Below are 21,755 nucleotides of genomic sequence, written 5' to 3' on the forward strand. Positions count from 1 at the left end.
GGAGAGCTGGGTTTTATTCCTTCTACAGGTTTATTACCTTAGGTAACTCATTGGACTTGTATTGGACTTAATATCTCTACCTGTGGAATGAGAAGGTTGTAGCACCAGGTTTCTTCCATCTGCAAAATTTCATGATCATTTACGACTGGAGGGAGGTGGTGGCTAATACAAAACTGCAATTTTATAGTGAAACTAATGCTTTTTTAAAAAACTTATGAGTAGCAACCTCATGGGGGTTGCTAGCACATCATAAAATTGTTTGTTAGGTCTGGAAAATATTTGTCCTTATCACTTATTATAATTAGTCAGTCACCAGAGCTATTAACATGCTCAGGTAAAGGGAAGGCAGGCGTGGGAGTGGCTGAAGTTAAAGCAGGTTAAGATGACAGCCTTAAACTTTCTGGAAAGATTGTCCTCATATAGGTGCTATTCTGAGATCATTGATCTTTGTAGTAAGTTTGTGCTTTAATCCATACATGTGTACATGTTACTCATGTTAAATAAATTTCTATAGAGTAAGAGTTCTGCTTTGGATCTTAAAAAAAACTTCCTGATTAGCAAAAATATATATATTTTTTGTCATTGATACTTTGAATTTAAATGACAGGCCCATTCAAGCTAGTTGACTAAAGGGGTATGTGTACATGTGTGAAAGAATTGCAGCACAGTTGAACCTCACAAATGTGAGGTTGAACAAAAATGCCAGACAGAAAACAACACATACTATATGAATCCATTTATATGAATTTCGAAAACAGGCAAAACCAACCCAGGATGTTAGAAATCAGGATAACGCTTACCTTTGGGATGGAGGGAAGGAGCTGAAGAGGGACTTCTGGGGAGTTAGTATCATTCTATCTCCTGACCTAGGTGGTGGTTACATGAGTGTGTTCACTTTATGATACTTCATTGAGCTTGTGATTTGTGTGCTTGTCTGTGTATGTGTTATATTTAAATTTAAAAAGTTAAAAACACTTAGAGTTCTACACTGTGGATTCCTGATTCCGAGTGGAAAGGAAAAGTATGTCTAGAAAGGGAGAACCCAGCTTAGGCTTGAGCAGGAGGGACAAGAGCTGGGCTCTGAAAATTAGGTGGGTGGAGAAGACATTCCAGGGTGCCAGCTGGGGGCAGAGTGAAGACAGTGGTTGGAGTGAAGTAAAAAATATGTACAAGAGTGTGTAAGGTGGGAGCTGAGGCTGGGAGGTATTTCTGGGAGAGATGGTGGGTGGGGCTCTTGAGTACCCAGCCGGGCAGCTTGGTTTTTTCTTTTGGATAGTGGAAGATCCCTGAAGATTTGACATATTGATGGCGATACTTTAGGACGTTGGAGAGGAGGGTACTCTGTAGCATGGAGTGGTACAGATGGACACAATTGTCACAGTGGGACTGGAGAGGGGCGGATGGAGGACTCTGCACTCGGAGACTCTCTGAGATATGTCTGGTGGTGTTGACCTTGGCTAGTGTTCCAACTCCAGTTCTTGCTAGCGTAGACACGTTTGGGTTTGCATCCTTTCCTAAGTGGGTCTCGGGGGCATCAGGCGCAGACTGGGTGTTCAGGGACAGCTTGGTAACTTGTGCCCCTGAGGACTCCCCCATGATTGGATCCTTCTCAGAAAGTGTGTGCTCTCACCTGAGCCTAACCTGCCCTGCCCTGCCCCCGTGGGGGCCCAGCATGGGATCCATACTTGAGATCCTGCCGTTGTATGGCCCCTTTTAGCCCCGACTGTGCAGGTTTGTAGCAGAGGAAGCCTCAGTGTGACGGTGCCCAAGCCTGGGGCTGCCCTGTGGGCAGGACATGCTGGGGACGGGCCAGTCTGCCTCTTTCAGGCTAATGTGAGTATGCTGGGCGCCCTGGGTGAGTGCTGCTGATTCCTCTGTAGGATGCACTTGGTGGAGGACGGGTGGGTGTTTTCTTCATTCCAGGAATCCTAGGCAAGCAGGGTTAACAAAATTCCCATGTAGAGAAGCATCTTCCCTGTCTTTACTCTTTGCAGCCAACCAGATATGCTGTCCAAGGAGGAAACAATTGATTAAGGCAGAACTGTGGTCTGACAAGATGTATCCTGGGGCCAGAAATGACAGTGTTCCAAGTGGGATGGTCCATATCTCATAAAGATGAGGAAAACAGGATTTGCTCTTTGCCAAAATTGCAGGATAGCAGAGCTTCTTGAAATAACAGCAACATTTGATGATGGTGATTTATGATTTCCTAAGGCACGTCATATGAATTATCTCATTTTCCATTTTGAGCTTCTCAGCAGGCTGTGAGAAAGATAGGGGAAAGAGCATTATCTCTGCTTGTCATGTGAGGATTTATGTGCACATGTCCGGAAAGGTGAGGTGATTTGTCCAGTCTCAAATGTGGTAAGAGGTGGAACTTGAAACCAGGTCTCTCAGCTCCAAGTCCAGATTTTTCTCAATGTGCTTGCTATATTTCCCCTGACAGGATCCAACTGTCCTGCAGTAACCCTAGGAGAAGTTTAGCCCTAGGGACGCTTGGCCTACCAGCCTCTGAAAACATCTGATGGGGAGGTGGTACATGATGGATTGAGGGGACAGAGGAGGGAATGAGAGGAGCAGGAGAATTGTTGCCCATCAGGTGAGTACAGCATTCCTTTTCCCAAGAAGCAACCAAGACTAGACAATAGGCATTGAACAGAGGATGGCAGAGGGGGCAGGGAAGATGGCAGCTCAAGAGGGGGACAAGGCTTCCCACCACCTTCCCTAGCTGGGTCAGACTGTATAGACAGCATGGGAGGCTCCAGTTGGTCAGTGGATGGCCCAGTTGGACTGAAGGCTACTTCCTTACCCATTTAGGGTGCGGGGCCAGATTTGTAGACCTCTCAGTACTGGAATGGGTGCCACTCCCTGTAACTTCCTAAGGAGTGTAAAAATGCAACAGACTAAACTTTCCAGCTATCTACACCATGAGCACGCTCATCAGGGAAGACTTCACAGGCAGGGCAGAAGTCCAGGTGAGGTGGGAAGGGTTCATTTCACCTGTCAGATGCTGCTGGTCTAATGTGAAGCTCACTGTGGCTTTCCATCAAGGTAATTACTGTAGAAGATTCTAGGTGGCAGCAAAACCCGGATGAGGAGACCTAAACTTAGAGGTAGGGTGAGGGATCCCCAGTTGAGCTGAATGCAGAGTAACCATTTGGTTTTCTGGGTTGCCTAAAGGGCAGAAGGTCCTGTTATAATCTAAGGCATGTATCTTTACCTTCATTAAATTTCTTGATATTTTTGATATAAGGGGGTTACTTTCCACTGGGTACATTGGCAGTTCTTGCAGAGATGTATTTTGAGAGTTAAATGAATTGTCTTGCTCCCTCATCTTACCATTTCCAGACTTGGTGACCAAGGTTCACTGTCTGCATCATTCTTCTTGATTTTCTAGACTTTGAATGGGTCTGCTCTTGGTAATTGCCATGTTATGTGTGTGTGTGTGTGTGTTTGCGAGCAAGTGTGTCTGCTGTGCTAGGGGTCAGGGCTTCTCCTTGGGGCCATGGCCCTTCCTCCTGCCACATTCCTTCTTTGAAATCCTTGGCAATGATCCATGCTACAACATGGCAGAACCTTGAAAACATTATGGTAGGTGAAGGAGGCCAGATATAAAGGACCACATATTATATAGTCTATTTATATGAAATGTCCGGAGTAGGCAAATCCACGGACACAGAAAGTAGATTAGTTGCCAGGGAGGGGGGTGAGGGATAAATTAGGAGGCTGGGATTAACATATACCCACTACCATGTATGAAATAGACAACCAACAAGGACCTACTGTATAGCGCAGGGAACTATACTCAATATTATGTAACAACCTATAAGGGAAAAGAATCTGAAAAAGAATATATACAACTGAATTGCCACGTTGTACACCTGAAACGTACATGATATTGTAAATCAACTACACTTCAATAAAAAACTTTTAAAAAACTAGCCAGGGGCTTCCCTGGTGGTGCAGTGGTTAAGAATCTGCCTGCCAATGCAGGGGACATGGGTTCGAGCCCTGGTCCAGGAGGATCCCACATGCCATGGAGCAGCTAAGGCCGTGTGCCACAACTACTGAGCCTGCACTCTAGAGCCCACGAGCCACAACCATTGAGCCCACGTGCCACAACTACTGAAGCCTGTGCGCTTAGAGCCCATGCTCCACAACAAGAGAAGCCACCGCAATGAGAAGCCTGTGCACCGCAACAAAGAGTAGCCCCTGCTTGCTGCAACTAGAGAAAGCGTGTGCACAGCAACGAAGACTCAATGCAACCAAAAAATAAATAAATAAATAAATAAATAAATAAAATTAAAAACAAAAGCAAAAACTAGCCAGGAGTTGAGGGGTTGATAGAATTGTTCTGAAATTGATTGTGGCAATGAGTGCACAACTAAATACTAAAAGCTATTGATTTGTACACTTCACATGGGTGGATTGTATGGGAAATGAGTTATACCGCAAGGAAAATTTTTAAAAAGAAAACATCTTTGTGCAATACAGACACAGTGAGTTGGCTGGAGAGACTTTGTGTGTGATGTGACTACACTGAGGTGGGGGCAGGTCTTGGGGACAGACTCCATGCAGGAGTGGCTGAGACAGAATTCTGAGATGGGCAGAGGTTAACTCAGTCCTTGGGATTTTGCAGCTTTTTTCTTCACTAATTTATTCTTCTGTCTTCCCTAGTCCAGTCCATAGACAGTCTTGGTCACTAGTAAGCATGTGGTCCCTTCTATCCAGGCTCACCGCTCATGGTTATCTGAGCCCTATTTGACCTTGTCCCTGGAATCTGTTTCCTTGGTATTTGGTTTTCTTTATAAACTAATGACCCAGGGCAAATATCCTATGAAAAAAACTTTGCTCTCCTTTAATTTTTCCTTCATGTCTGTGATTTCCCTGAACTTACGTTCCTTAATGTCTCTTTAAGACCAAGAGTGGTTCAAGGGCAAGTACTTTCCTGTCATCTCCAAAGACTCACAGCAACAGCAGAATCCTGCAGCACAGCCAGCATTCAATGCGTGCTTGCTCATGTATGTTTCCCTCTTGCCCGCCATAACTGCAATCAAATTATACTTATATAAATACACACACATGCACACATATATATACACAAAACACAAAATCAATAGTCATATAGATTTCCTTTTAGGATAACTCTAATTTTTTTTTGTTATAAAAGGAACACTTGTTCATTGTGAAAAATACAGAAAATAGCGGCAATTGAGAAGGAAATAAAGATCCCCTGGAGTCCTACTATTATTAAGTAATAATCACTTTTAACAATTTGGCATATCCCCCACATACAAATATGTTTATGTTTTCTTCATTGTCTTTTTAAGTATAACTTTTGACACATCCTAAAGGATGTATTTAATATTTATCTAAATCTATATTATAAAGCTTGATAATACGTTGAACCCTACTGAGCCCACCACCCAAATCCAAAACCAATGATTACCAGCATGGATTCCTCCCCCAGTCCATGCCCTGCCTCCCCACCCCAGAGGTAACTCTATTCAGAAATTTGTGTTTACTGTTCCCTTCACTTTTTTTTTAAAGTAAATTTATTTATTTATTTATTGGCTGCGTTGGGTCCTCGCTGCTGCTCGGGCTTTCTCTAGTTGCGGAGAGCGGGGGCTACTCTTCGTTGTGGTGCGTGGGCTTCTTATTGCGGTGGCTTCTCTTGCTGTGAAGCATGGGCTCTAGGCTTGTGGGCTTCAGTAGTTGTGGCATGTGGGCTCAATAGTTGTGGCTCGTGGGCTCTAGAGTGCAGGCTCAGTAGTTGTGGCACCTGGGCTTAGTTGCTCCGTGGCATGTGGGATCTTCCTGGACCAGGGCTCGAACTCGTGTCCCCTGCATTGGCAGGCGGATTCTTAACCACTGCTCCACAAGGGAAGCCCCCCACTTCCCTTTTAAAATCGTATTTTATTATACTCGTGCAATGCCTATACAATATATCATTTAATTTTGTTTGGTTTTAAGTTTAATTTAAAAATCTTACTGTGTGTAGTCTTCTGGGATTACCTTTTTTCTAATGTCTCTGAGATTCATCCTTACTACTGATTGAGCTGTAGTTCATTCACTTCGTTGTTGTGTACTATTACATTCTGTGGTCATATCACTACCTATTTGTTATCCTGCCTCTGGACATTGGTCTTTATTTCCTTCCTTCCTCACTCCTTCCTTCCTTTCTCCTTTTTCTTCCTTCCCTCCCTCCTTCTTCCCTCCTTCCCTCATTTCTCTCTCTCCCTCTCTCTCTTCTGTGAACATTGTTGTTTGTCTTTTGGTGCATATGTGAAAGTTTCTCGACCTAGAATTAGACTTACTGGGTCACAGAGCATTTGAATGTTCACCCTTAAAAAGTAATGACAAATTATTTTCCAAAGCAATTACATAAATTTACACCCTCACTAGCAGTGGAAAAGAATTTCTGTGGGGACGGATAAACAACAAGGTCCTACTGTATAGCACAAGGAACTATATTCAATATCCTGTGATAAACCATAATGGAAAAGAATATGCAAAAAGAATAGATATATGTATAACTGTGTTACTTTGCTGTACAGCAGAAATTAAACACTGTTAATCAACTATACTTCAGTAACATTTTTTAAAAATTAAAAAAAGTAATTCCTATGCATTTGCAGTCACCTCAACATTTGTTTTTATCATATTTCTATTTTTTTTCAATACAAGGGGTATAAAACAGTATCTTGCTACTGTCTTAATTGTCATTTCCCTGATTACTAATGAGATCAACCATCTTTTTTTTTTTTTTTTTTTACATTTATTGGCTATATTTCTTTCCTCTGTAATGTAATTCAGGTCAAATGTTTGGCCCATTTTTCTATTGGATTGCTTACCTATTTCTCATGGCTTTGTAAAAATCAATATGTTGATTATATATTATGGATACTAAACATTTGTCCATTATCTGTGTCACAAATATGTTCTCCCTGTTTGTGATTTGCCTTTAACTTTATTTTGGGGGTCTTTTAATAAACAGAAACTCTTAACTTTAATGTAGCTTAATTTATTAATATTTTCTTTTTTGTTTAGCACTTTTCTGATCTTTTTTAATAAATTCTTTTATACACTAGGGCCAAAAACAGTATTCTTTTATCTTTTCTTCTAGAAGTATTGATTTTTACATTTAATTTTTTTGTCCATTGGAATAAACAGGTAGCGAATTCAATTTTTCTTTTTCCCCATATGGTCAATCCAGCAGTACCAGCTTCCTTTCACCACTGACATGTAGCACTGTTCCACATTTGCGTGTCTTTGTTTCTTGGCTCTTTATTTTGTTCCGCTGGTCATTTTGCGTATCTTGTGCCAATACCATCTTGCCTTAATCACTCTTGTTTTATGTTGTGATTTCTGCTTAGGCGAGGCCTCCCCACCATCTTCTTCTTTAGCAATGTCTTGACTACGTTAGGATCTTTGCTGATTTACATTTTATCCTCTCAAAATGGGATCATAATGTTACCAGTAGTTTATAACTTGCTTCTAAAAAAATCCATTAATGATAATAATGCATTGTGAATATTTTGGCATTACATAATGCTGTAAAATACAATTTTAAATGACTACATGATACACTATTATTTAGATATTCCATAATTTACTTATTTCATCCCCCATTTTTGGATATTTAAGTTGTTGCCAAATTGTCATTATAAGCCATTTTATGGTGAATGTTCCTGTGGCAAAACATCCATGACTATTTCCTCAAGATGGAAGTAGGATGTCTCAGTCTAAGGACTTGTTCAATTTTAAGGTTTTTGGTAGAAATTGCTAAGTTATTTTTTAGGAAGTTCATATGAACTGTGTGATAGTGAGGTCTCAGGGCAGGCACGCTTACCAACAGTGAACATTATCATTAAAAAGCAAACAAACAGGGACTTCCCTGGTGGTCCAGTGGCTAAGACTCCATGCTCCTAATGCAGGGGGCCCAGGGTTGATTCCTGGTTAGGGAAATAGATCCCACATGCCTCCATTAAGAGTTCGCATGCCGAAACTGAAAGATCTCGTAGGTGGTAATGAAGATCCTGCGAGCCGCAACTAAGACCCGGCTCAGCCCCCAAAATCAATCAATCAATAAATAAGAAACAAAAAACATTTTCCAACTCCATAGGCAAATCGTTTAAAACCAAGTTAAATTTGGCTCACGTATCTAATCTGGATTAGCACAGTCTGTGTTTGTATTTTTCTAGTGAACAGCCGTGGGGTTTCACACACTGAGCATGCTCCTAAATATCACCTCCCTTTGTTCCATTAGAGGAATCGAGCCTGCCCTGCGGGCCCATGGAGAATCAGAGTGCCGGTGTGATAGAGTTTATTTTGCTGGGATTTCCTCTCAGCAGGCAGGTGGAACTGCTGTTCCTGGTACTGCTGCTGCCCACGTTCCTGCTGACCCTCCTGGGGAACCTGCTGATCGTCTCCATCGTGCTGTCCTACTCCCGCCTCCACACCCCCATGTACTTCTTCCTGTGCAACCTCTCCATCCTGGACATCCTCTTCACCTCCGTCATTTCTCCAAAAGCACTGGCCAACTTAGTTTCTGGGGATAAAACCATATCCTTTGCTGGCTGTATCTCCCAGTGCTATTTCTACTTCTTCCTGGGCACCGTAGAGTTTCTCCTGCTGACAGTCATGTCCTGTGACCGCTACGCTGCCATCTGCTACCCCCTGCGGTACAGCACCATCATGAGGCCTCCTGTCTGCATTGGGACCGTTGTGTTCTCTTGGGTGGGAGGCTTCCTATCGGTGCTCTTTCCAACCATCCTCATCTCCCAGCTGCCCTTCTGTGACTCCAACATCATTAACCACTTCTTCTGTGACAGTGGGCCCTTGCTGGCCCTGGCCTGTGCGGACACCACTGCCATCGAGCTGATGGATTTTATGCTTTCGTCCACGGTCATCCTCTGCTGCATAGTCCTCGTGGCCTATTCCTATACGTACATCATCCTGACAATAGTGCGCATCCCTTCTGCAAGTGGAAGGAAGAAGGCCTTCAACACCTGTGCTTCCCACCTGACCACAGTTGTGATTTCTGGTAGCATCACAGTGTTCATCTATGTGACTCCCTCCCAGAAAGACTCTCTGGAGATCAACAAGGTCCCTTCAGTCCTGAGCAGTGTTGTGGCTCCATTCCTCAACCCCTTCATATATACTCTGAGGAATGACATGGTATTGGGGGTCCTCAGGGATGTGTGGGTCAGGGTTCAAGCAGTTTTGGAAAAGAGGATGAGGTCAATGCTGAGGAGTGGATTGTCCTCCAACAGCGACCACAGAGGAGGGGCTAGTTCCTCTTCCTCTTCACTACCAGGTATCTATCATGCAAATCCCCAGTATTAAAAGAGAGGACTTGCCTTAGCAAAAGGGTGAGCTAGCTAAGGGATCTTGAATGGTCTGTAGCAGAAAAAACTTGAGCTTGGAGACAGGAACTTGGACTCTGGCCTTGGTTCTAACTCAAACTCTGTGGCCACCACTGTATCACCCGCCACCCTGGCCCTCAGTGCTCTCATTGTGAGTGTGTCAGGGTTGGACTTGATGATCTCTAAGTTCTGTCCACACTGAGTATTCCAAGAGGAGTTGCAGAAGAGCCATACAGCCTGTGTCCTGTTTGAAGTCCCATCATGTATGACTCCATTGCCTCTTGGACCCTGAGTACAACTCTTCTATCAGCTTGGCACAAAGTCCTTCCTGGTCCCCTCTGCGAGGACCCTCTTTCCTTCTATCTTCACTAGGAATCTTTCTAGGAATAACCTTCATTATTCTCCAATCCACTGTCATAACCTGTAATCCGCTGTTTTCCCTGAGTGGACATTTGTAATGACTGGTAGATACACGTAGTCCATGTTATTTAATAACACTGCTTTGTGTACTAGAACATGTCTATAACATCCAACATGCTCACATTCTTAGGTAAGACATGCCCTGTTCCCTCAGCCTCCAATGATTGAGCCACTGGTGGATAATTTGACTGAAGGCACAATCCATTGCTGGGCCAACGATCTATGACCTGTGTGGCTTGGCTGGGACAAATAAACTGTGCAAACAAATGTCTCTTTTTTGAGAGTTCGAACTAACACATGCAGAGACTATATTGAACAATGGTGATGCTCCCCCTGGAAACTCAAGTGGATCTGGTGCCTGGAATGACCATCTGGGGGCAAATACAAGCTGATGAGTAATTATTTGGGGGGGGGGCATTTAATCCTCCATCACTTCTTTTTTTATTGAAGTGTCGTTGATTTACAATGTTGGGTTAGTTTCAGGTGTACAGCAAAGTGATTCAGTTATACATTTTCAGTTTTCAGATTCTTTTCCATTATAGGTTATTACAACAAGCAGATAAGTAATTAGAGGAAACCAGTCTGCCCATCAAAGAGAATGGAACTGGTGTGTAGAGAAATATAGAGAAGAGATAGATGAGAGCCCACTCAGCTGCAGAGACACAGAGTAAATGGCCCTCCTCTCGAATGACTTCCCAGATCAGGGAGCTGACAGTTTTATTTCCTATTCCCAGATTTGATGACGTTGCCAGCACCCATACATCAAACCCCCTTTTACTGAACTCTTTTGAGAAGGTCATCGTTTCTCACGACCAAGAAGCAGCTTGACTAAAGCCTTCTCTCTGCTCCAAGTGTAGCCCTTCCTTTTTTCTAGCTCTGAGGAGCTAGAAAGATGCTTGTTTCCAATTAAACTCTTTGTCTGAATTCTTTGTGCCCAAACACTGCCTGAGATGCTTGACTGGCACCTTCTAGGCCTATGGTTCAGGTCAGTGCAAGCCAAATTTTTTAATGTCATCAGAAACACTGAGGTTTCCTTTCCTCTGCCCCTTGGCCTCTAGCACTGGAGTATTTACTTTGCCTGACTTAACACCTGTGCTTCGCATGGAATGCACAACCAAGGAAACTCTGTAGAGTGCTGTGGAAACAGATGAGAACACAGGCTATTTATCCAGAACTGGCTACAGCAGGGCAGTCAGCTACCATCACTTGTGTTTGACTGAACTCAAAAGCAGGCAGGGAGCTGGGAGGCTTTGTAGCGGAAGAAGGTAAGGCTCAGGTGTGCTCTGATTGGAGGCTTTTGGCCTAGGGAAGCTGGAAGTGGGCTAACTAGAAGCAAGGTATCTCTTGGAGAGTGTATTTGGCTTGCTCTGACTAGTCCCAAGTTGGAAAAAAGTGGGGGAAGGAATGGGGCGGAGCAAAAAAATCGGGACATTGGCAGTCCTGACCACCTCCTGGCCTTTCTGGGCTGACTGCTGCAGAGGCTGTAGTTTGGTTCCCTGCCTGGTTGCTTCGGAATTTCTGGGTCAGAGTTCTACTGTCATGTATGGTGTGACTGTTGTCCGTTTATGTATTCAGTCTCTCAGTTCTTATAGCATTGAAAGTTCTTATAATGTTGTAGAGTTTAAGCATATGGACAGTCCTTCTACAGCAGACAACAAGACCCCATTGGTAACAGATGATGAAAGGTGACATCAGATAAACAGTTTAGTGGTTCTCAGAACTGGAGTGGGAACTGTAGAAACAGAGGAGGTGTTGCATGTGCTGAAGACCCTGCTTCTTTGAGTGACCCAGGCTCCAAGGTTTAGACCTTTTGGCTGGTGGGGCCTGCCCAAGGCACCCCTGGCACTAGAGGCCATTCCCTGTTGCAGTACATCTGGCAAAGCATCTGGGCTCTGAGGGCCAGTTTTCCATGAGAGTAAAGAGAAAGAGCAGGTGTCTTGGGTCAGCGTATGGAGAGAAGGAAGCTAGGCCGCTCTGCTTCTTTGTAGGGCACTGACAGGGCCTCAGAACCTTGTCCTCTCTGCCAGAGATGTTTCACTGAAAATATCTGGAGGTCCATGACCCCTCAGTCGTCCTTCTTTGCAGCCTCAGGAACTCTTTAAACCACCAACTGGACTTAAAAGCCACAAGAAATTCCTACAAATTTCCAAGTTACCACTGTGAACCTTTAGCCAAGCACTTCTGTTCTCAGCCCACAGAAGTCACTTCCTTCTTCTAGGCCTCCTCATCCTTGGTGTGGTTGATACACTTGTCTGCCTGTGTTCCCCAGGAGAAAGCAAATGCCACTGAGAGCAGAAAACTTGCTGTTGTTAATTTTGGGTCCCCTACCCTTTTCTCCTAGGAATTTACATCGGTGTGACAAAACAAAATTATTTTTAAGGCCAGACAAGAAAATTTTAATAATCACCATTTTCTCTGCCATTTGAGGCACTTCCCCCTCCTCGTTAGTGTGCACTGTGCATCTGCATTATACATTAACTAGATCCCCTTAGAAGACACAGGAATGCCTACTCACCCAAAAAAGCAATTTCAGCAAGGTAAGCTTTAGGAGATGGCATTCCTTCCTTAATCCTGTTATGGGTCCTCATTGGACTATGTAAACTGTCAATACATTCCTTTGATGTGTAATCCTTTAATGTGTAACCCTTTGTCTCAAAAACTTGTATTAACTGTGCTTCGACCTCTAATAGGTGGAACAGTCCTTAGAGCTTTCTGAAAGACTTGTCTCCTGGGTTATAATCTTCAAATAGGCTTGAATAAAATTTTCCATTTCTTTCTTATATTGACTATTGATTAATTTTTCAGCAAGTAGATAAACTCTTGTATAAACTAGATAAACTCAATGTATATTTACTAAATAAAGTGAAAATTGTGTTCAGTTTAGCAATAGTTCTTTTTTAAAAATGTAAATCTTAACTTGGACTGGGGTTGATTATTTACATTTAAATAAAACAGTTCAGCTGCTCCAATAGGAGGTTTGAAAAAAAATGGAGGAGGAAGAAGTCTGATGGCACTGGGAGGGCTCTCTGAGGTGCGGGTGGGACGGTGAGGGGTGGGTGTGGTCAGGAAATGGTAATGAGATCAGATATGGGGATGAGGCCCAGCAAAGACAGTTTTCTGCTTAAAAACTGCCTTAGCTGGTCTGTACTTGCTCCCACTTTTATACTCATTCCATTTCTAAGCCCAGATGAGAAGTAGCTTTTCCCTTCCCTCAGACGACAGAATCTTAAAGATGGCTTGTTGTCTTGTTCTAGAAAGCCTGTGGGCTGGGGTGCATGTCCAAGTGGCCCCAGCAGACATCTCTAGTTTGTGACGTGACTTCTTTCTCCTAGTGTATCTGTGGCCCCCGCAGTCCCCATTTGCCTGTGGCGTCCTAGAAGGCTGCTCCAGGTTGCAACAGCCAGAACCTGGGGGGCTCCCAGACCTCCAAAAACACTCAACAGCTGTTGGGGAAATATAATTAAAAATAGTCTCCTGCCAACCCAAGAAACCTCTCCACAAAGGTAGAAGAGTGAGAAATCAACTTTACTAAGACCCACTAAACCAGAATACACCGAGCATCACAGGCAATCCTCTAAAGAGTTTTTTTCTTTTTTTGGCTGTGCTGAGTGGCTTGCAGGATCTCAGTTCCTGGACCAGGGATTGAACCTGGGCTCTGGCAGTGAAAGCCCAGAATCCTAACCACTAGGCAGCTAAGGAACTCCCCTGCATACGTTTGGTCAAGATAAATCACTAATCCTCAATTAAGGGGTCTTGACTGCACCATTTGTCACATGTAGTTCAAACTAACTTCACCTGGTAATTGGGGTAGTCAGCTGTTAGCTAATTGGCTTTATCCAGAGGAAAAATAAACTTCTCGTATCTTTAGGACAGAGGGTAGCTTGGGAGTGAGGTGTCCACCAAGCTAGGTTCTTACCCTCCTGCAGAGACTGGAAGAGAGAGGCACCCTCTTCCTTGATGATTCCACTTCAAAGACATGGTTCCCAGTTCCTTAAGAAAGACTTGCTGGGTCACAAAGCTGGCCAGAGGCTGATGTAAACTTTTAAAGCTAGAGATTTATATATGGATACATTTAAGATTTATATACATATATACATATAAATACTTTAAGGTTTATATACATTTCAAAGAACAGACACAGAACTTAAGTTTTCTAAAGTAGCCGTCTAAGAAAAGGGAGAGAAGAGACAGCTCTTCCCTTACTTTCGACAGGGAGAATTAAGCCTTGTCGATGAAAAATTAATCGGTCGATCTAAGAAAGAAATGGAAAATTTTACTTGAGCAAGATTTGAGGATTATAACCAGGGAAGAGCATCTCAGAAAGCTGTGAGAACTGTTCTGCTTGTTAGAAGTCAAGGCACAGTTATATCCTTTTTTTGAGACAGAGGACTGTACACCAAATGATGTATTATTGACAGTTTACATAAGCCAGATCTAAACGTGATCATGGTGGGTCATGTGATTCCTAACAAGATGAAGAAGGAATGCTGTCTTTGAAGGAGTTGTCTTGTTGATGCTTAGTGATGCATAATGCAGATACACAGTGCACAGTGGGGGCAGAGAGGAGGCCAAAGGGCAGAGAAGAATTTTTTACGTTTAAATTTTTCTTGTCTTGTCATAAAATATGAATTTTATCTCACAGCCTCTTACTTTACTTGTCTGTGCCCTTATACAGCCCTCTGGGAGCCCATTCCTGCAATGCTTTTTGCTTCTACAAGCTTTGTCAACTACAGGTAAATGTTTGTGCCGGACCAGGTACGAATCAAAGTGAGCACACCTGACTCCTATCTGATGGAGTTCACCCCGGAAACGGAAAGATGAACATAAATCAAAATGAGGATCACCTTTGACTGGAGAGATTTTTTGGTTTCTAATCTTAAATTTTTAACTATAAACATACACATTCATTGTAAAATTTCAGCCAGTACAGAAGTGTATAAAATAAATCATGAGGGCTTCCCTGGTGGTGCAGTGGTTAGGGATCCATCTGCCAATGCAGGGGACATGGGTTTGATCCCTGGTCTGGGAGGATCCCACATGCCGCGGAGCAGCTAAGCCTGTGCGCCACAACTACTGAGCCTGCGCTCTAGAGTTCACAACTACTGAAGCCCTCACATGCAACAAGAGAAGCCACCTCAAAGAGAAGCCCTCGCACCGCAACAAAGAGTAGCCCTTGCTCGCTGCAGCTAGAGAAAGCCCTTGCACAGCAACAAAGACCCAATGCAGCCAATAAAAATAAATAAATAAATAAATTTATAGAAAAAAATAAACCATGAGAGTTTTACCAGCCAATTCTACTCTCCAGCAGCAAACATTGTCATTTATGCTTATAGAACATACACATTTATTCACACACACAACTTTTATTTTACAAAAACAGTATGGTGTTATATGAATTCTATGCAATTTGATATTTTAAAATATCATTCCATGTCAATACCTATAAAACTACATAATATATATTTAGATGCCACTTTTATAAATAATAAATATTGATATTTCTAGTATTTTATTAATGGTGCTAAAATTTATTGGCATAAATTCCTGTTCTTAGTACTCATGGCTTATAGCATTTGCCCATTTTATGTATGTATGTATGTATGTATTTATTTATTTGGCTGTGTTGGGTCTTCGTTGCTGCATGCGGGCTTTCTCTAGTAGTGGCGAGTGGGGGCTACTCTTCGTTGTGGTGTGAGGGCTTCTCATTTTGGGGGCTTCTCTTGTTGCAGAGCACGGGCTCTAGGCATGTCGGTTTTAGTAGTTGTGGCACATGTGCTTAGGTGCTCTGAGGCTGTGGGATCTTCTCAGCCCATGGATCGAACCCATGTCCCCTGCATTAGTATGTGGATTCTTAACCACTGTGCCACCAGGGAAGCCCTGCCCATTTTAAATTTCAGTAGACTATTTTGGTAGATTCTGCCAAATTGTCTACAAAAATGTAGTAACAATTTCCTCACCCACCAACATTGTATGAAAATGTCCATCTTCCTCACCATTGGCATTACAAGATATTGTCAATCTTAAAATTTTTTTGTCCTTCTGCATGTAAAAAATTGTATCTCATTATTGTTTTGTATTTCCTCTATTAGCAGTGAGGTTTATCATCTTTTCATATGTTCATTGGTTACCTGTACATCTTCTGTGAATTGCTTATTCATATTTTTTGCCCTGTACGTGAAGACAAAACATTTATTTTTCTGCTGAGTTGCTTTCCCTTTTCTGATTGCTTGGTATAAATTATTTTCATTGCTTATCAAAAGCCTTAATATTTTGCACTCTTCAATCCTGCAATTTTACATTTAGGAAGGAAATCATTGGTTAAATGGGCAAAAATGGATGTGCAAGGTGCTTGACACATTGCTTATAAAATAAAAACATTCAGAAAGCTCTCTAAAATCCAGCAATAGAAAATTGGATCCACAAATTATGACAGATCTACACACTGCAATACAATTAAGAATAATGATATACAGTTGGCCCTCTGAGGGTTCTGCATCCACAGATTCAGCCAACTGCAGACTGAAATATTTGAAAAAAAAATTCCAGAAACTTTCAAAAACCAAAACTTGAATTTGCTGCGCATAGGTAACTATTTACATAGGGTTTACACTGTATTAGGTATTAAAAGTAATCTAGAGATGATTTAAAGTATATGGGAGGATCTGTAAGTTATATGCAAATACTATGCCATTTCATACAAGGAACTTAAACATCCTCAGATTTTGGTATCCGTTAGGGGACCTGGAACTAATTCCCTGAAGATACTGAGGGATGACTGTATTTTTCATACTCTATATTTATTGATATAGAAAGAATACATATATACATACATATATAGTCAAAAATATTTAATGTGGTTATTTCTGGGTAATGTAGTTATGGATTTTTTTTTTTTTTTTTTTTTTGCCAAGCTGCACAGCTTGTGGGATCTCAGTTACTTGACCAAGGATTGAACCCAGACCATGGCAGTGAAAGCCTGTAATCCTAACCAGTAGGCCACCAGGGAACTCTCTAGATGATTTTTTTTTTAAGTCCATTTTCTTTCCTTCCTTCCTTCCTTCCTTTCTTTCTTTCTTTCTTTCTTTCTTTCTTTCTTTCTTTCTTTCTTTCTTTCTTTCTTTCTTTCTTTCTTTCTTTCTTTCTTTTTCTTTCTCTTTCTTTCTTTCTTTCTTTCTTTCTTTCTTTCTTTCTTTCTTTCTTTCTTTCTTTCTCTTTCTTTCTCTCTCTCTCTCTCTTTCTTTCTTTCTTTCATTTATTTATTTATTTATTTTTGGCTGCGTTGGGCCTTCATTGCTGCAGGCGGACTTTCTCTAGTTGTGGCGAGCGGGGGCTACTCTTCATTGCGGTGCGCAGGCTTCTCAGTGAGGTGGCTTCTCTTGCTATGGAGCCCGGGTTCTAGGCGTGCAGGCTTCAGTAGTTGTGACTCACGGGCTCTAGAGCAGAGGCTCAGTAGTTGTGGTGAGTGGGCTTAGTTGCTCCATAGCTTGTGGGATCTTCCAGGACCAGGGTTCGAACCCATGTCCCCTGCATTGGCAGGAGGATTCTTAACCTCTGCACCATCAGAGAAGCCTTCTCTTTATTTTTCTACAATGAAAATGTTTTGTTCACAAAGAAAAGGAAAAATGTCCTCAGAATTGAACTTCTGCTCAGATCTGGGTACAGTGGAACCGTTGCATCTACCTGGGAATGCAAGGAATGAGCCCTAACATTGCATGAGCTTTTTTGGCAGCCTCATCCTTTACTGCTTTAAACTGAGCTTCCAGTCCACTAAAACCTTAACATTGGTTTAACATTTTCACATGAACTATCCTTGCTTTACTTTTTTTTTTTTTTGCCTCTCCTTGTGGCATGCAGGATCTTGGCTCCTCAACCATGTGCCGCACTACTGAAGCCCATGAGCCTAAAGCCCGTGATGCGCAACAAGAGAAGCCACCACAATAAGAACCCCCTGCACCACAATGAGGAGTAGCTCCCATTCGCTGCAATTAGAGAAAGCCTGTGTGCAGCAATGAAGACCCAACACAGCCAATAAAAAAATAAGAAAAAAATTAAAATAAATTTTAAAAAAAAGGAACTTTCCAGTAAGTGAAGTTGTCAATAGGGCAAGAATTTACTAGGTGTGCTGCTTCCAGCAGAGGGAGACTTGGAGTTGATGCCCTGATGCTAGGTCCTCTGGCGCCACCGTATCTTGCCTTGGAATAGTTTTGTAACCTGAATTTATTTATTTATTTATTTGGCCACACCACGTGGCACACAGGGATCTTAGTTCCCTGACCAGAGATGGAATCTGTGTTCCCTGCAGTGGAAGCACAGAGTCCTAACATTGGACCGGCAGGGAATTCCCTGCAACCTAAATTTAAAAAGCATCATCCATATCCTCATTTTATCTTAACACTTATTCTGTAACTCCTACCAGATATTATTTTCCTATTTGTTTCTTTTTTCATCCCCATTCAAATGTTTCCAGTTTCAGTTCTGTGATTTCCTTTTGGACATATATACTACTGTTGAATCTTTAATTAGATCTGCTTTCTCTGAACACTTATCTTTCCATGGTCATCCTCCAGTAGTGAGTTTTACATCAACTGTTTGTCTTCCTGTGATAAAATTCAAGTTCCTTTCCCATCCTGGTCTTCTCTGATGCAGCACGTCCCAGACTCTAGGATTTTATTAAAATTAATTAATTATAGGGGAAAATCCCTGGCAATTGATGTGTTTAGCAAAAAATAATTGACATTCCCTTCCACCCCAAACAATCTTAGAATGTCATCTTTTCATAAAAGAACATAGCTTAATCTTGGTAGGGTTAGAAAGGAAATAATTTCAGAGTGAAAAAATATAGAAAAAAAATTATTTCCTTATAGACCAGAAATCCTTTGTGTCATGGACCAGCTCCAGCCTGCAGACCCGTGTTGGAAACCACTGCTGTAAATACATGTTTAAGCAGCTTTATTTGGACACTTTTCTCTTTCCTTGAAAATTTTAGGTAGTACACGATGCCCGTTTTTTTTAGCTAGTTATCTTATAACTTATCAGAGGTCCGTAAATCTTTTGTCATAAGTCACAAGCCCTCCCCCAAATCCTGTTCTAAACACTGCATCCGTTGTCAGGTGTCAGCCTCAGGCTCTTTCTTTTCCAAAGTCAGACTCTTCGCACTGAGGAGATAAACATATCTGAAACCCCATGTCCTTCAGAGTCCTCTTTGTCCCAGGTTTCTTCTAGTTGTATAATTTGTTCTCACATGTATCAACTACAATATGAGGTTGCCTAATTATAACAAACTGTACATCAGGCCTCCGAACACACTGGAGGAAGGAGCATCATTAGCAAGGGCAGGTCTGCAGAGGGCTCCTCCTGCCCCTTTACAGAGTCCCCAACAAAGAGAATGGGGTCTTGTCTTTCCGGGCCGGGGGGAGGCTCTGTGCATCTGTTGGCATCAGTGAATCCTCCTTAGTATTCTGTCTAGGAATTCATTATTCTTGCAAGTGTCGAGCTGAGATTGTCTTTCCTCCCCAACCCCTGTGAAGAGTGATGTTTAGCAGGATAAAGGCAAAGGCTTTCCTAGTGTAATAATGCTGAGCTTATGCTATGAAAAACAGTCAACATGAGCAAGTGAAGAAATGGTTTGACTTGAGCTATTTCCCCTGGATGGGGTTAGGACCGATCCTCAAAATCTCAAGTATCTCACCTGCTTCTTCCAGACAGACCAGGCCCCTGGTGGAGGGGGTGGCGATCACAGGAAAAGGACCCTCCAAACCCCATCTAAGGAGGACTCAGTGTGAACTGACAGGTCACATGATGAGAAAAGTGACGTTTTGCACCATTCACTGGACGCTGTTGTCGGCCAATAGGATTATTTTCTATCTGGTCACAAACTGTACCTGCAGCTGTGGGCTTTCAGTGTGACAACGCCAGAATGGAGAGAGGTATTCGTCAGGGTTTCACCACCGTTTTGGCAATGAAACCAGACTGCATTTTTAGCACATATATTTTAGTCTCTGTCCCTGAAGAGGAAGTTATATTCAGCACATGGCCTGCTAGCCACCGAATAGTGCAAGACCTCCTGGGTCTGGAGTTAGTCACAGCCCCTTATGTCCGTCTGTGGAGTCCCTCCTTGTAAACTGCTAGGCCTTTGAGGAGCCCGAGTTTATAGTATGAACTGTTACTATAAATCCTTAGAACCCACCAGGAAAGGTGCTGATTGGGTGGTATGTTCGTAGTGATTTCTTAGTTAGGAATGCCTCAGTCAGATGGAGAGAGAGAGAGAGTGTGTGTGTGTGTGTGTGTGTGTACGTGCACACATGCTGGCATGCGTCCATGTGTTTGGGCATGGTAGTGTAAACGGGGCACTCTGGGTGACCTTCCTCAGAATTTTTTTAAAAATTTTTATTGGAGTATAGTTGGTTTGCAATGTTGTGTTAGTTTCTGCTGTATAGCAATGTGAATCAGTTATACCTACACATGTAGCCATTCTTTTTTAGATTATTTTCCCATGTAGGTCATTGCAGAGTATTAAGTAGAGTTCCCTGTGCTATACAGTAGGTCCTTATTAGTTATCTATTTTATATATCCTAGTGTGATTAAGTCAATCCCAATCTCCCAATTTATCCACCACCTCCTTTACTCCTGGTAACCATGTGTGTTCTCTACACCTGTAACTTTATTTCTATAAATAAGTTCTTTTGTAAATAAGTTCATTTGTACCCTAGACTCTTCTTGTACCTGCTCCTGAGGAATGTGTTTGTATTGTGTTGGTTTTGGGAAAGTCAGATCAGCATCTTACACAGCCTCCCAAAGAGAAGTGATTCGGGAGCAAAGAAGAGATGAACTTTCAGGGCCATAGGCCCTACTTCTCCACGTGGATCCTCTGGGGCAGGGGTCAGAGACACAGGGTCCCTTAGACCAGTACCTGCAGACAGGGGGACTCAGAATCTCCTAGGGAATGTGTTTAAATGCAGACATCATGGTCAAACTCCACCCAGGAATACAGAATCAAACTCTGGGGTAGATAGCCCAGGAATCTATATTTTAAAAAATACCCTAGGTTGTTTTGTGATGTGAGTGGATTTGCTGACTACTGCCTCACTTGGCCCTTTCTCCAAGGGGGTGGTAGCAGCACTCAGTATTGACATCAAGTCTTTTTGATTTTATCTCCTAAATATTTCTTGCATCTTTACTGTGTGTCCACTAGTCACTGGCCAAGTCCAAGCTACCAGGACTGGACCACCGAAGCGTCCCTTGCAGGGATTCATCCCCCGCCAATCGGTATTCCACACAGCAGCCAGAGTGGTGATTTCTAGTCTCAAGTCAGATTCTGCCACACTCCCCATCCTACGCTGACCCTCACTCCAGTTATTTCTTTCTTGTTTTTCCTTTTCTTTCTTTCTTCTTTCTTTTTCTTTCTTTCTTTCTTTCTTTCTTTCTTTCTTTCTTTCTTTCTTTCTTTCTTTCTTTCTTTCTTTCTTTCTCTTTCTTCTTTTCCTTTCTTTTCTTTCTTTCTTTCTTCCTTCCTTCCTTCCTTTCTTTCTTTCTTTCTTTCTTTCTTTCTTTCTTTTTCTTTCTTTCTTCTCTTTCTCTCTCTCTCTCTCTTTTTCCTTCCTTCCTTCCTTCCTTCCTTCCTTCCTTCCTTCCTTCCTTCCTTCCTTCCTTCTTCCTTTCTTTTCTTTCTTTTTTTTTGGCATGCAATGTGGGATCTTAGTTCCCTGACCTGGGATCAAACCCATGCTCCCTGCAGTGGAAGCAAGAAGTCTTAACCATTGGACCACCAGGGAAGTCCCGCTCCAGTTATTTCTTTCCACTGCTTTTAGGATGAACATGACATTCTTCTCACAGCCAGAGGACCCGCAGGACCAGATGCCCACCTATTGCCCCAGCCTCATCTCACAGCCATTGTCCCTGCAATTAGGTCTCTCCACAGACCCGCCCCCACCCCCTTCACCTGCTCTTTCTTCAAGCTCAGCTGTCATC

General features: G+C 42.5%; 2 protein-coding genes across 3 annotated transcripts in view; one reads left to right on the top strand and one right to left on the bottom strand.

Annotated features, from left to right (window-relative positions):
• Positions 1-755: 755 nt before the first annotated feature.
• The window catches only part of ABHD4 (abhydrolase domain containing 4, N-acyl phospholipase B), a 34,977-nt gene continuing 13,977 nt past the window's right edge, over positions 756-21,755 (bottom strand). The window contains exons 7-8 of one of the 2 annotated variants that reach the window (XM_057721395.1): positions 4,970-5,047; positions 756-2,262 (exon numbers count right to left, since the gene is read on the bottom strand). In XM_057721395.1, the coding sequence (XP_057577378.1) occupies positions 5,018-5,047 (30 nt within the window). In that variant the 3' untranslated portion in view covers positions 756-2,262; positions 4,970-5,017. The remainder of the gene's footprint in view (positions 2,263-4,969; positions 5,048-21,755) is intronic. The other variant, XM_057721393.1, reaches the window with a different exon arrangement.
• LOC130846662 (olfactory receptor 6J1) lies at positions 8,296-9,348 on the top strand. The gene has a single exon (XM_057725039.1). The coding sequence runs from the start codon at positions 8,296-8,298 to the stop codon at positions 9,346-9,348; it is 1,053 nt and encodes a 350-aa protein (XP_057581022.1).

This window comes from Hippopotamus amphibius, chromosome 2 (genome assembly GCF_030028045.1).
Source record: "Hippopotamus amphibius kiboko isolate mHipAmp2 chromosome 2, mHipAmp2.hap2, whole genome shotgun sequence".
In the NCBI taxonomy this organism is placed as follows: Eukaryota; Metazoa; Chordata; class Mammalia; order Artiodactyla; family Hippopotamidae; genus Hippopotamus; species Hippopotamus amphibius.